The sequence below is a fragment of the Myotis daubentonii genome, chromosome 14, assembly GCF_963259705.1.
Source record: "Myotis daubentonii chromosome 14, mMyoDau2.1, whole genome shotgun sequence".
NCBI classification, from domain to species: domain Eukaryota; kingdom Metazoa; phylum Chordata; class Mammalia; order Chiroptera; family Vespertilionidae; genus Myotis; species Myotis daubentonii.
This window is the reverse complement of record NC_081853.1, coordinates 15,103,048-15,116,938: the sequence shown is the minus strand read 5'-3', so window position 1 is coordinate 15,116,938 and position 13,891 is coordinate 15,103,048. Positions and strand designations below refer to the sequence as shown.

General features: G+C 41.5%; 1 protein-coding gene across 1 annotated transcript in view; it reads right to left on the bottom strand.

Annotated features, from left to right (window-relative positions):
• The window catches only part of DNAH12 (dynein axonemal heavy chain 12), a 283,964-nt gene that overhangs the window by 79,348 nt on the left and 190,725 nt on the right, over positions 1–13,891 (bottom strand). Inside the window, exon 46 of the mRNA XM_059663211.1 lies at positions 5,904–6,065. Coding sequence (XP_059519194.1) covers positions 5,904–6,065 — 162 coding nt within the window. The remainder of the gene's footprint in view (positions 1–5,903; positions 6,066–13,891) is intronic.

Sequence of the window (13,891 nt, the reverse complement as noted above, 5' to 3'; positions counted from 1 at the left end):
AGATATGAACAAAAAGTTCACCAAGATATAGTCAACATTGTTTTGTGTGTTTTTTATTGCTTAAAGTATTACAAAGAGTATTACATATTTCTCCTTAACATTGTTTTTAAGAGGAAAATATCTAAAGCATCTAGTTAAAACGTTGTAAAACACCCATATATGGTGATTTTATACAACTGTTAAAAATAATGAGTTGTATCAATATAAATGTTATTGTAAGATCAGCAAGATAAAATAAGTGAAAAAAAACATACCAACAAATTGTGCAACAGTACATATATGACGATTCTCTTTGTTAAATTAAAATATATATCAGGTGTATGTATAAGTACATACACACCTTTTTAAAATACATATATATATATATATATACACATTTATTGATTTCAGAGAGGAGGGGAGAGGGAGAAAGAGAGAAACATCAATGATGAGAGAGAATCATTGATTGGCTGCCTCTTGCACACCCCCCCATTGGGGCTCAAGCCCGCAACCCAGGCATGTGCCCTTGACTGGAATCGAACTCGGGACCCTTCAGTCTACAGGCTGATGCTCTATCCACTGAGCCAAACCAGCTATGGCCATATACACCTTTTTATGGAAGCAATCACAAAGAAGTGTTAGTAGTGATTACTTTTGGTGGGCTGAAATTAAGGGACAGTGTGAGAGGGAGGGTTTTATTTTTTATTTTGGACATTTTTCTTAGTTTATATCATTCTTTATTTCACTTTGGACATTCTTATGCTGAATTCTCTAACTTTATACTTATAATAGTTTCATTAAAACATGTAAATAGTGTTCTCTGGTAATGAGATTATGGGTCACTTTTAATTTTCTGTCTTTGTATAAGAAGAATTTTTATGTGAGGTTAGGCATAATGGCTCTAGAACCAAACTTTTTTTTTTTTAATCCTCACCTGAGGTTATTTTTCCATTGATTTTTAGAGAGTGGAAGAGAGAGGGAAAGACAGAGAGAAATATCAATGTGAGAGAAACACATCGATTAGTTGCCTTCTACATGCCCCTGACCAGGGCCTGGGCCAAGGAGGAACCTGCAACCAAGGTATGTGCCCTTGACAGGAATAGAACCCAGGACCCATCAGTCCACAGGCCAACGCTCTATCCACTGAGCCAAACCGGCTAGGGCCATATACACCTTTATATGGAAGCAATCACAACAAAGTGAAAGTAGTGATTACTTTTGGTTAAGTCAAGAACCAAACTTCTTTGAATTCAAATCCCCAGCTTGTAATTTATATCCTATGTGACCTGGGGAAAGTTATTTCACCTCTCTGTAACTTAGTGTCATCATCTTTAAAATGGGTAAAAGAGTATCTACATCAGAGAGTTGTTGAGGGATCAAATGAATTATAACATGTGAACACTTAGAATAGTTCTTTTTGAGAGAAACCAAGATGGTGGCATAGGTAAACACCGGAAATTGCTGCCTCCCACAACAACTTCAAAAATAAAACGAAAAGACAAAACAGACATCATCCAGAACTACAGGAAGGCTGGCTGAATGGAAATTCTACAACTAAAAGGAAAGAGAAAAGCACACTGAAAATCAGAGGAGCTGCTGAAGTAAAGTGCAGAGGTACGGAGGCTCGAGCTCCCGCGGAAAGGGGCTGGCACCTGAGGACGCAGCTGTCTTTTTGAATCGGGAGGGAGTCACAAGCTCCCGACTGCTCTGAACTCCAGTTCCGGGAAGTCTCTGGGGACCCAGGACTCATACGGGGAGAAACTGGACTGTCTGGCAGCGGGCAGAACTCGGAACTTGAGGGCGGCTTTCCCTCAGAGGTGCTTGCTGCGATTACCAGGACACTGAGACTCGGGGCCCCTTAGGGCAGGGCTGAGGATCAGCCATAGCTTCTTGCTCCGCCTGTTGATTCCCTGAGACCCCACCCCACCCAGGCTGCGGCAGAGGCTTTTGCATATGAATGCCCTGGCCCTTTGCAATCTGAAAATTACCTAACAAATTGCAGCTGGGCCACACAGACCCAGAACTTCCAAGAAAAGGCCCAAGGCCCCACAGCAGCTTGCTTGCATTGCTTCAAAGCTGGATCTCATCTGGGCACCTCCAAACCCCAAAAAAGGAAGGGGAATCTGAAGATCTCTTCGTAGCTCCTGCTGGGTAGCCTAAGGAAGAGGCTAAATTAACACATCCTTAGATCCAAGAGCCAGTGTACCCAGTGGTCAGAGTGGGACCATCCAGATTATAACTCCTCATATCCATAAGGATCACACTCAGGGGGCAGACTCAGTGAGCACCAAAGCCCTACTGAAGCAAGTCTTGCCCCAGAAGGGTGTCTTCAGCACAGAAGTTCTCCCACTGCAGACACAGCTGATTCTCACAGCCAATTGGCCTGGAGGTCAATTTCTCCCAGTGATACCTACAACAATCAAGGCTTAACTACAAGACTGTGCACAAAGCCCACAAAGGGGTGCACCAAGAGTGTCCACCTCAGGTAATTGGGGAGGATGAGCCACTGGGCCCTATAGGACACCTAGCACACAAAGCCACTCTACCAACACAGGGAAGCATAAAAAATGCAGAGACAAAGAAACAGGTCACAAATGACAGAAATGGAGGAAAGCAAACGACTGGATATAGAGTTCAAAACCACACTTATAAGGTTTTTCAAGAATTTTCTGGAAACCGCTGATAAATTTAATGAGAGCCCAGAGGATATGAAAAAAGACCAACTAGAAATTAAGCATACACTGACTGAAATAAAGAATAATATACAGAGATCCAACAGCAGACAAAAGGATCCCAAGAATCAAGTCAAAGATTTGAAATATGAAGAAACAAAAAAACCTGACCAGAAAAGCAAAAAGCAAAAAGAATCCAAAAATATGAAGATAGTGTAAGGAGCCTCTGGGACAACTTCAAGCATACCAACATCAGAATTATAGGGGTGCCAGAAGAAGAGAGAGGGAAAGATATTGAAAACCTATTTGAAGAAATAATGATAGGAAACTTCCCCTACCTGGTCAAAGAAATAGACTTATAAGTCCAGGAAGTGCAGAGAACCCCAAACAAAAGGAATCCAAAGAGGACCACACCAAGACACATCATAATTAAGAAGCCAAGAGCAAAAGACAAAGAGAGAATCTTTAAAGCAGCAAGAGAAAGACAGTCAGTTACCTACAAGGGAGTACCCATACGACTGTCAGCTGATTTCTCAACAGAAACCATGCAGGCCAGAAGGGAGTGGCAAGAAATATTCAAAGTGATGAATACCAAGAACCTACAACCAAGATTACTTTATCCAGCAAAGCTATCATTCAGAAATTGAAGGTCAGATAAAGAGCTTCACAGATAAGAAAAAGCTAAAGGAGTTCATCACCACCAAACCAGTATTATAGGAAATGCTGAAAGGTATTCTTTAAGAAGAGGAAGAAGAAGAAAAAGGTAAAGATACACATTATGAACAACAAATACATATCGATCAACAAGTGAATCTAAAAATCAAGTGAATAAAAAATCTGATGAACAGAGTAAACTGGTGAATATAATAGAACCAGGGGCATGGAAAGGGAGTGGACTGACAATTCTTGTGGGGGGGGGGGAAAGGGGTGTGGGGGTGCAGGAAGAGACTGGACAATAATTGTACATCTATGGATGAGGACAGTGGGAGGGGTAAGGGTAGAGGGTGGGGTGGGAACTGGGTGGAGGAGAGTTATGGGGGGGAAAAAAGAGGAACAAGTGTAATAATCTGAACAATAAAGATTTAATTTTTAAAAAAGAATAGTTTTTTTAATCTTTTAAAAAATATATTTTATTGATTTTTTACAGAGAGGAAGGGAGAGGGATAGAGAGTTAGAAACATCGATAAGAGAGAAGCATCTATCAGCTGCCTCTTGCACAACCCCTACTGGGGATGTGCCTGCAACCAAGGTACATGCCCTTGACCGGAAACGAACCTGGGACTCTTCAGTCCCCAGGCCGACGTTCTATCCAGTGAGCCAAACTAGCTAGGGCTTATAATAGTTCTTGACATAGGTAACTGTTTGCTTTTATTTTATATCCTACACTTCTCCTTGTTCAAAGCACAAAAGGTTTCATAGTCAATAAAGTGTCTTATAAATAGATTAAAAAATTTTTATATAAGGAGTGGTCACAATGATCAAAATATTTCCGTTGTTATTACAATGAATTTATTTTTCAAAGAACTCTCTACTATAGCTATGTTCTACTTTATATCCATGGAAAACTATAAATCAACACAGTCTATGCATTCTGATGGTAATTCTCAAATTATGATCACTATGATCAATGTCAGTTTATAAAAAATTATGTTAGGTGGTATACCTGCACTAAATAAGGTAAATAAGAAGTCAGTGCTCCACTGAGAAAAACATTGCAGTGACTTCATTCTGCAAAGAGTGCAAATGGCAGCATGGAAAAAGTCATCTGGAAATGTACGTGCGAGGCTGGGACTCTGAAGTCAGACAGATGTGCTGAGTCTTTAAGGGATGCCCTGTAGGTAGGGCCAGAGCCAAGGTGTAGAGGTCAGTTATCAGGAATGAGGTTTAAAGTAAAATCTTTGTCAGAGGGATGAAATAAATGAAGTCCAAGACAGTCTTCGAAGTGGGATGCACAGGATAATGTACAGTGTAGAGAGAAAATAATAGAACTTCTTTCATATTACCTTTTATATTTAAAAATATCAATATAAAGCAAGCAAAAACAGGAATACATTTCAGTATCCCTGAGTTCTGACCATGGCTCTGTCCTTGTGGATAAATTGATATGGTGTTCCTAGGCTTGAGTGGAACATGAAGAAAAGAAGTTCTTAAGGCCACTGTTTGATCATATAATAAAATAGTAGTGAAGCAAGTTTTGAAGCAAAATGACAAGAGGAAAAGATAAACAACAGCTAAAATGAGCAGGAAAACTTAGCAAAGCTTAGGAAATCCTACTACTCATGGTAGCACACGAGAGTTTGGGGGATGAGTTTATTGTATGAATTAGAAAAATCACCATTCTTCAGCAGCCTGGGCCACATTCTTGACATCGTCCAGATAAAAGTAAAGAACTAGGGATCTTTTTTGTTTTTCCTCCTTCTCCACTCAGACTACAAACTGGTAATGTTCCCTTTACTGAAGGCTTTTTAAGTGTCTGACACTCCATAAGGGCTTTATTTCATTTGATCCTCAGACCTCACAACAACCCTATGTAGGAGGAACTATAATGTATTTAATATTTCCATTCCATACAAGAGAAAAGCAGAGTGCTTGAACTACTGGAGTAAATCCATTTCACTCCACATCTTATCACTGAAGGCTGGAATGAAGCATACAGGTGTGAGTAATGTATTCTGTGGGTAAAAGTAGTTGTAGTAATGAGAAAGGGGACATTACTAGCAGAGATCTTGCAGGGGAAGTTCTTAGAAATGGTGGTCGAAGGGCAGGGTATCTGAAGTAGGGGTGCTTCACAATTGTGTTTTTTGTCAATTTAATCACTAAGTATGGCGCTCGGATATGTCGGAACTATTAAGAGAAGTAGTTTTATTAAGGGTTTTGGAAATTTTTAACCAGTGGTAAAACATAAAAGCTAACCAAGTAATGTTTTAAAGCTATATTTTCTCATATCACTGTAACCCTAAGACATGATTTGAAAACTCTTATCACTCATAAAACATGCTAAATAAGATTAAACTGATGAAACAAATTGCCATCATTATGAAAAAAAGAATTATAAAATAAAATTCTGTCTCACAATTATAGTAAAAGCAATTTAAAATTCATCAAAAAAGATGAATTAAATAATAAACTTAAAATTTTTAATTACCAACATCTTCTGCACAAGCTATATTTATCCTAAAGAGCAGAGAAAAAAATTTCAAGCTAAGAACATTTCTGTGCTGGGAGAGGCACTCCCTAAAAAAAAGTATTTACCTCCATCACTTCTTGTTTTTCATCTGCTGCAAAAATGTTAGGTACTTCTCCGGTGTTGAGCACACTGTCGATATCCTCAAGGAAAGCTTCCTCTTTTATTTGAGTGTCCGTGATTAGAAAGACTGTCTTGTGGCCTCTCATGCCCACATTCCTTAAGAGAACCTTAAAATAACAATGTACTTGAAAGCGGATTATGGTAGACATTGATCGTTTTTGCTTTCCCTCTCCTTCTCCTTCTCTTGACAACAATTTCTGAATTTTAGAGCAGTACCTCTTCCCACATCTAGTGAAGATGTCAATCAGGGACTCTGTTTTGCCCATCCCCTGGGTGGGAGACCCCCAGCTGGTCAGGGTTTCTCACGCCCTAGCCATAGTCACTAATCAGAGGAGGGCATATGACTTAAGTGAGCCCAATCATTGTCTTAATTGAGGGACAAAGAGGGACTTGAAAACAGAAAGAATCTCTATCATTCTGAGATAGAGAATATAAAAGTCTGTAATTTAGAACTACTTGGGGCCAACTGTGTTGCCACATGGAATGAGTCCGCTGGAAAAGAAGCCAAATGGAAGCAAGCAGGAGATAGAGTAATTACTGAGGACTTCATTTGAGCCAGTAAATTCAGCCATGTCAAAAGCCTATCTATCTCTGCACTCAAATCATGCAAGACAATAACTCTTTTGCTTAAACTAATTTCAGCTTTTTGTTTTGTTTTGTATGTCAATTGCAACCAAAGATTCTCAACTAATACGAAGATATGAACTCGGTGGTATGCTGGAGCTGACTTATTTGGGGTGGTAGAACTGATTGTTAAAATTTCAGGAACTTATGAGTAGATTGTTAAACAAAGCCAACATTAAAAATTAAATTATATAAACTTATAATTAAATTATATTAAAAACAAAGGTAACAAATACACTCCTAGTCTATTATGTTTTCTATCACTATGCTATGGAGGTTATTTAAATTAACTGTATTTATACAGTAAAAACCCAGGTACGGTGTTCAAATACATAACTCTTTACAACTCTCTTTTCAGTGACATCATGTTGATAGCTTTAATCATTCATGGTGGGAGTTTTTACATCACAGAAATTTGCAAATGCTGCAAAAGAGAAGTTCCCCTTACCCTCCTGGAGAGTTAGTTGCTAAACATTATTCAGCATAGCACTGGATATATTTCAAGTGAAGACAAAAGTATCACTACTTCTGCAAATAATTTTTAAAATAAAATGTTATGTTTATTTAAGAATGATATATTTAACGTTTTAAATAAATTATACCATTTAAATAACTGCTGAGTTTTAATATTATACAAAACTATCCCTTTTTTTCACTAAAGCCATCTTCCAATATGCAAGCTGTTGAGATTTTAGAAATGATTTTCTATCATCAAAAGTAGGCAAGCTAGTTTTTAAAAAAGTTTTGTATCTAATTATGAGTTTTATAATTATTTTATAGTGTTACTTTATTATTATTATATAAAAATAGAAAAATAAGTACCAATATGTTTAAAAGCCATATTGAAATACACAGTGTGTGAAACTGTTTCCAAGTAGAAAAAGTCAAAATTTCAAAAATACTAATTACATGCCTGGGATAATACAAAGAGCTATACATACATAGTATAATTTAATCACAATAACCTATAAAATAGGTGGAATTATCCAAATTTTACAAATTAAGAAACTAGAGAGTGACATTAGTGAGATGACACACTAGGAAGCTCCAGGTCCCATTTCTCCTGGAGACACCAAATTAGCAAACTACAAAACAAAATACCTTTGTGAGAACTCTAGAAACTAATTAAGAGGCTGTAGCATCCCTAGGAGTACCTAATAAAGAAGGGACAATACAAGGAGGGTAAGAGAATTTATTGCATTTTTTTCACCCAGCATAGAGTAACACAATTAGGAGAATACCATCAATTCCTGGCTCCTTCCTCAGGACAGAAGGAATAGAGTAGAACTTGCATCCTGTATTCTGGATTTATCTGTGGGCTGCCTAAGGCACTAATTTCTCTCTTGCCTGACTCAGAACACTAATAGGAATAGGAACTTAAGTTTGGAAATCAGGTTGGAGGCCACTGAAAACAGAGGCAAGAACCCCAGCACAATGGAGCAGCAGAATCTGAAGTTCCACCAAAAGGTGCCAGGGGAAGGAAGAGATTAGGGCAAAATAATATAATAGAAACCAACACTGAAAGCTCATGAGAAGAAAAAGGAAATTAAAATGGCCCAAAGCACCTGTATATACTAGAATAAAAGCACATGCACAACCTCAAAGAAGATGCTTGCCCAGAAGAGTTCTGAGAAGTCACAGAACCTCTAGTCATGCTGATTGATGTTTCCCCCTACATGAAGTCAGTCTGTAAAAAGTGGGAGAGGTGGCAGTTTATCAAGTACTCAGTACGCTAAAAGAGAATATAATATATCTAAAGGAAATCAGGAAAACAATGCATCAACAACAAAATGAGAATATCAATAGACACAGAAACTATAAAAAATAATAACTAAGAAATTCTGAAGCTGAAAAATACAATAACTGAACTTAATACTGAACCCAAGTTTGGCTGCCTACCACATGAAAAGCCAATAGTTTAGAGGCGTGGTCGGCAAATCGCAGCTTGAGAGCCACATGCGGCTCTTTGGCCCCTTGAGTGTGGCTCTTCCACAAAGTACCATGTGCAGGCGCGCACATACAGCGCAATTGAAACTTCGTGGCCCATGCGCAGAAGTCGGTATTTTGTGGAAGAGCCGGTATTTTGTGGAAGAGCCACACTCAAGGGGCCAAAGAGCCGCGTGTGGCTCACGAGCCACGGTTTGCCGAGCCGCAGTTTGCCGAACACTGGTTTAGAGGAAAGTGCTGGTACAAGGAAAGATGGTTTATTCAAGAGCCAGACACCTGAGAAGATGGGGAACTCTTGTCACAAAGACCATCTTATCTCAGTGCAGGCAAGGCTTTTTATGAGTGTGGGTTAGGGGGTGAAGGGTGGGGGGAGAGGATGGCAGAACAAAGGAAACCAGAGGATGTTGTAGGTTCTCAGAGGTGCTATGCATTATGCACTAGTCTGCATAGTCTGCTCTGATAAATACCTCGGAGCAGGTTAAGCTATGATCTTGTTTTCATCAGTTGAAGGTGAGCAAATCTCCTGAAGCCAAAATGGCTGAAGGCTGGAGTCTGCTTCCTTTGAGGTTAGGTTCTAGAATCCTTTAAGCCAGCGGTTCTCAACTTGTGGGTCGCGACCCCTTTGGGGGCCGAACGACCCTTTCACAGGGGTCGCTTAAGACCATCGGAAAACACATATATAATTGCATATTGTTTTTGTGATTAATCACTATGCTTTAATTATGTTCAATTTGTAACAATGAAAATACATCCTGCATATCAGATATTTACATTACGATTCATAACAGTAGCAAAATTACAGTTATGAAGTAGCAACAAAAATAATTTTATGGTTGGGGGTCACCACAACATGAGGAACTGTATTAAAGAGTCACGGCATTAGGAAGGTTGAGAACCACTGCTTTAAGCAAGCAGGCTATTAATCTGTAGCTACATATGAATTTAGACGTCATCATTTACAGAAACAATGTCAAAAGAATGGTCTCTAGAGGTACTCAACATCAGATTTTACTTATTTATCTTATTTTATTAAAAAAATTTTTAATCCTCCCCTGAGGATATGCTTATTGATTTGAGAAGAGAAAGAGAAAGAGAGAAACATCAACGTGAGAGAGAAACAACTGGTTGCCTTCTGCACACACCCTAACTGGGGATTAAGCCAGTGATCTAGTGCCTTGTCCAGGAATCAAACCCAGAACCTTTTGGTGTATGGGATGACACTCCAACCAACTGAACCACACCAGCCAGGGCAACATCACATTTGATCAGGCAGAAGAAAGCATCAGTGTACTTAAAGACAAGTTATTTGAAGTCATTGAGTCAGAGGAACAAACAGGAAAATGAATGAAGAGTGAACAGTTTAAGGTACTAAAAGGATACCATCAAGTGGGTCAATAGATGCATTATTGAGTACCAGAAAGAGAAAAGAGAAAGGGGCCAAGAACTTACTTGAAGACATAATGGACAAAACTGAGGATATAAACAGATACATTAATCCAAGAAGCCTACAAACTCCAACAATGTAAATCCAAATAGATCCATACAGCAAGACATATTATAATCCAACTGTTGAGAGTCAAAGATAAAGCAAGAGTCTTGAAAACATGTTCTCACATACAAGGGAGCTTCCATAAAATTATCAGCATATTTCTCAGCAGAAACCTTGCAGGCAAGAAGGGAGTAGGATGATATATTCAAAGTATGGAGAGAAAAAATAACTGTCAACCAAGAATACTGTATCTGGGGGAGAACCAAGATGGTGGCGTAGGTAAATGCCTATACTCACCACTTCCCACAACCACATCAAAATTAAAACTAAACTATAGAACAACCATATTCAGAACCACCTGAAATCTGGCTGAATGGGAGTCCTACAACTAGAGAAGTAAAGAAGAAAGCACACTGAGACTGGTAGGAGGGCGGAGGCGTGGAACAGGCTGGTCTGACACCCATGTGTGGTTTTTCAATCGGGAGGGATATCTCCAAGGCCTCCCTTGAGAAGCAGGGGGTCCCAGCCCCACACCAGATCCCCAGTCCAGGTTTCCAGGGCTTGGAATATAAGTCCCTGTAACCTCGGGGTGTAAAAACCAGTAGATATTGTGGCTGAGTGACACAGAGGCTTCTGGGGTCCCATATGTTCCTCTTAAAGGGCCCATGCACAGAATTTACATGGTCTCACTTCCTCTGAGCTCCAGCGCAAAGCAGTGGCATTGGTAGAATCCAGGACATATGGGGAGGAACTGGACTGTCTGGCATTGGGGCAGGAACTCAGGAGCAGCTTTCTCCCAGGCAGCAGTGCTTGCAGGGATCATTGTTCCTGTGCTGGGACCTCCTCCATCACAGAGCTGACTGACAGCCATAACTGAGTTCCATCAGCATGACCCACACTGTTCCCTACACTCTGGTGATTTCTTGAGACTCCACCCCATCCAATTTGTAGCCCCACCCAAGTTGTTTGCAGTGGCTTTTACATATGAATGGCCTGTTCTGGCTCAGGCTTCAGACTTTGCTAAAGTCTCTCAAACAAGGTGCAGCTGGCATCAGCATGCCCCAAACCTATCAATAAGAGGCTCAAGACCCAGCATTAGCACCAGCCTGCCTTGTCTCACAACTGGGCATCACCTGGGAATTTCCTAGCCCAATATAAGTAGCAGCCATCTGCAGATCTCCCTGGAGCTCCTGCCATGTGGCCCCAGGCGGTGGCTGACTTTGTACCTCCTGGGAGGCCAAAGAGCTGGTGCACCCAGTGGACAGCTTCAGACCATAGCAGATTACAACTCTACACCATCAACAAGCAACACACTCAAGGGGCAGACTCAGTGAGCACCAAAGCCCCACTGAAGCAAATCCTTCTCCATAGGGTGTCTCCTGTACAGCAGCTCTTCCATTGTAGACACAGCTGGTCCTCACCGCCAACTCCTAGTAACTCCAACAGCAATCAAGGCTCAACTACAAGACTGTGCATACAGCCCTTAAAGGGGCACACCTAGAGTACCAAACTCAGGTGACTGGGGAGACTGAGCCACTAGATCCTATAGGACACCTGGTAAGGCCACTCTGCCAATTCTAGGAGATATAACAGCTCTACCTAATGCGTAGAAACAAATACAGGAAAGCAGCCAAAATTAAGAGACAAAGAAACATGTTACAAAAGAAAGAAATGGAAGCAAGCAAACTATTAGAGACAGAGTTCAAAACAATGGTTATAGGACTTTAATGAAAGCTTTAAGAGAATTAATGAGAGCTTTAAGGCACTTAGTTATACTTTCAAGGATCTTAGTCAGAATGTCAAAGACATGAAAAAGGACCAATCAGAAATTAAGCATACATAACTAAAATAAAGAATAATTTACTGAGATTCAACAGTAGAGTAGAAAATTATGAGAATCAAATCAATGGTTTGGAATATGAGGAAGCAAAATACACCCAATCAGAAGAGCAAAAAGAAAAAAGATTTAAAAAATATGAAGATAGTGTAAGGAGCCCCTGAAACAACTTCAAGCACACTGACATTCACATTATGGGGGTGCCAGAAGGAGAAGAGAGCAAGCAAGATTTGAAGAAATAATGACAGAAAACTTCCCCTACCTGATGAAAGAAATAGACTTACAAGACTAGGAAACACCAAGACTCACAAACAAAAGGAACCCAAAGAGGCCCACACCAAGACACATCATAATTAAAATGCCAAGGGTTAAAGACAAGGAGAGATTCTTAAAAGCAGAGGAGAAAAGCCATTAGTTACCTACAGGGGAGCGCCCATACGACTGTCATCTGATTTCTCAACAGAAACTTTGCATACCAGAAGGGAGTGGCAAGAAAAGTTCAAAGTGATGAATAGCATGGACCTACAACCAAGATTATTCTACCCAGCAAAGGTGTCATTTAGAATTGAAGGTCATATAAAGAGCTTTACAGACAAGAAAAAGCTAAAGAAGTTCATCACCACCAATCTCTCTCTCCCTCTCTGAAATCAATAACATATATACATATATATATGTGTATATATATATATATATATATATATATATATATATATATATATATACATATATATATATCCTATCTAATAAAAGAGAAACATGGTAATTAGCCGTACATCCGCTACCCTTCCCATTGGCTAATCAGGGCGATATGCAAATTAACTGCCAGCCAAGATGGCGGCCAGCAGCCAGGAAGCTTGAAGCGAACATGAGGCTTGCTTGCTTCAGTGACAGAGGACTCCAACATTCCTTGACAGCTGCTGCCGGCCTCTGAGCTTGCAGTTTGAAACATTGTTACGAATATAGAAGCTAAACAAAACCCCAGAAACTGGCTTTCAGCCAGCCGGGATCTCAGAGCTGAAGTTGAAACAGTGTTTCGATTATAGAACCCAAACAAACCAGATAACTGCTTTCAGCAACGGAGGCCTAAGAGCTACAGCCAAGCCTCAGAGCTAAAGCTGGCCCAGAATAAAAAAGAAAAAGAAAAAAAGGAGCGGTTGGGAGCTTCAGTTACCCGCCAGCCTGAAAACAGCCCTCAGCCCCTCACCCAGACTCGCCAGGCACCCCAGTGGGGACCCCCACCCTGAAGGGTGTGTGACCAGCTGCAAACAGCCATCATCCCCTCACCCAGGCTGGCCAGGCACCCCAGTGGGGACCCCCACCCTGATCCAGGACACCCTTCAGGGCAAACCAGCCAGCCCCAACCCGTGCACCAGGCCTCTATCCTATATAGTAAAAGGGTAATATGCCTCCCGGCACCAGGATCAGCGGAGCCAAGAGGCCTCCCAGCACCAGGATCAGCATGACAGGGGGCAGCGCCCAAACCCCCTGATCGCCCTGTGGCTCTGTGTGTGACAGAGGGCGGGGCCACAACCTCCCTATTGGCCCTGCTCTGTTAGTGACAGGGGAAGGTGCCCCAACCCCCTGATCAGCCCTGCTCTGTGCCTGATAGGGGGGAGCTCCCCAACCCCCTGATCACCCTGTGGCTCTGTGTGTGACAGGCTGCGGTGCCCCAACCCCCTGATCAGCCCTGCTCTGAGTATGACAGTGGCGGCGCCCCAACCCCCTGATTGGCCCTGCTCTGTGGGTGATAGAGGGCGGCACCCCAACACCCCGCCACGGGCCCTGCTCTGTGTGTGACGGGGTAGAGCCATAACCTCCCCATCGGCCCTGCCCTGAGTGTGACAGGGTGCGGCGCCCCAACCCCCTGATCCGCCCTGCTCTGTGTGTGACAGGGGGCGGTGCCTCAACTCCCCTATCGGCCCTACTCTGTGAGTGACAGGGGGGAGCTCCTCAACCTCCTGATCGGCCCTGCTCTGTGCGTGATGGGGGAGCTCCCCAACCCCCTGATTGACCCTGCTCTGTGCATGACAGGGTAT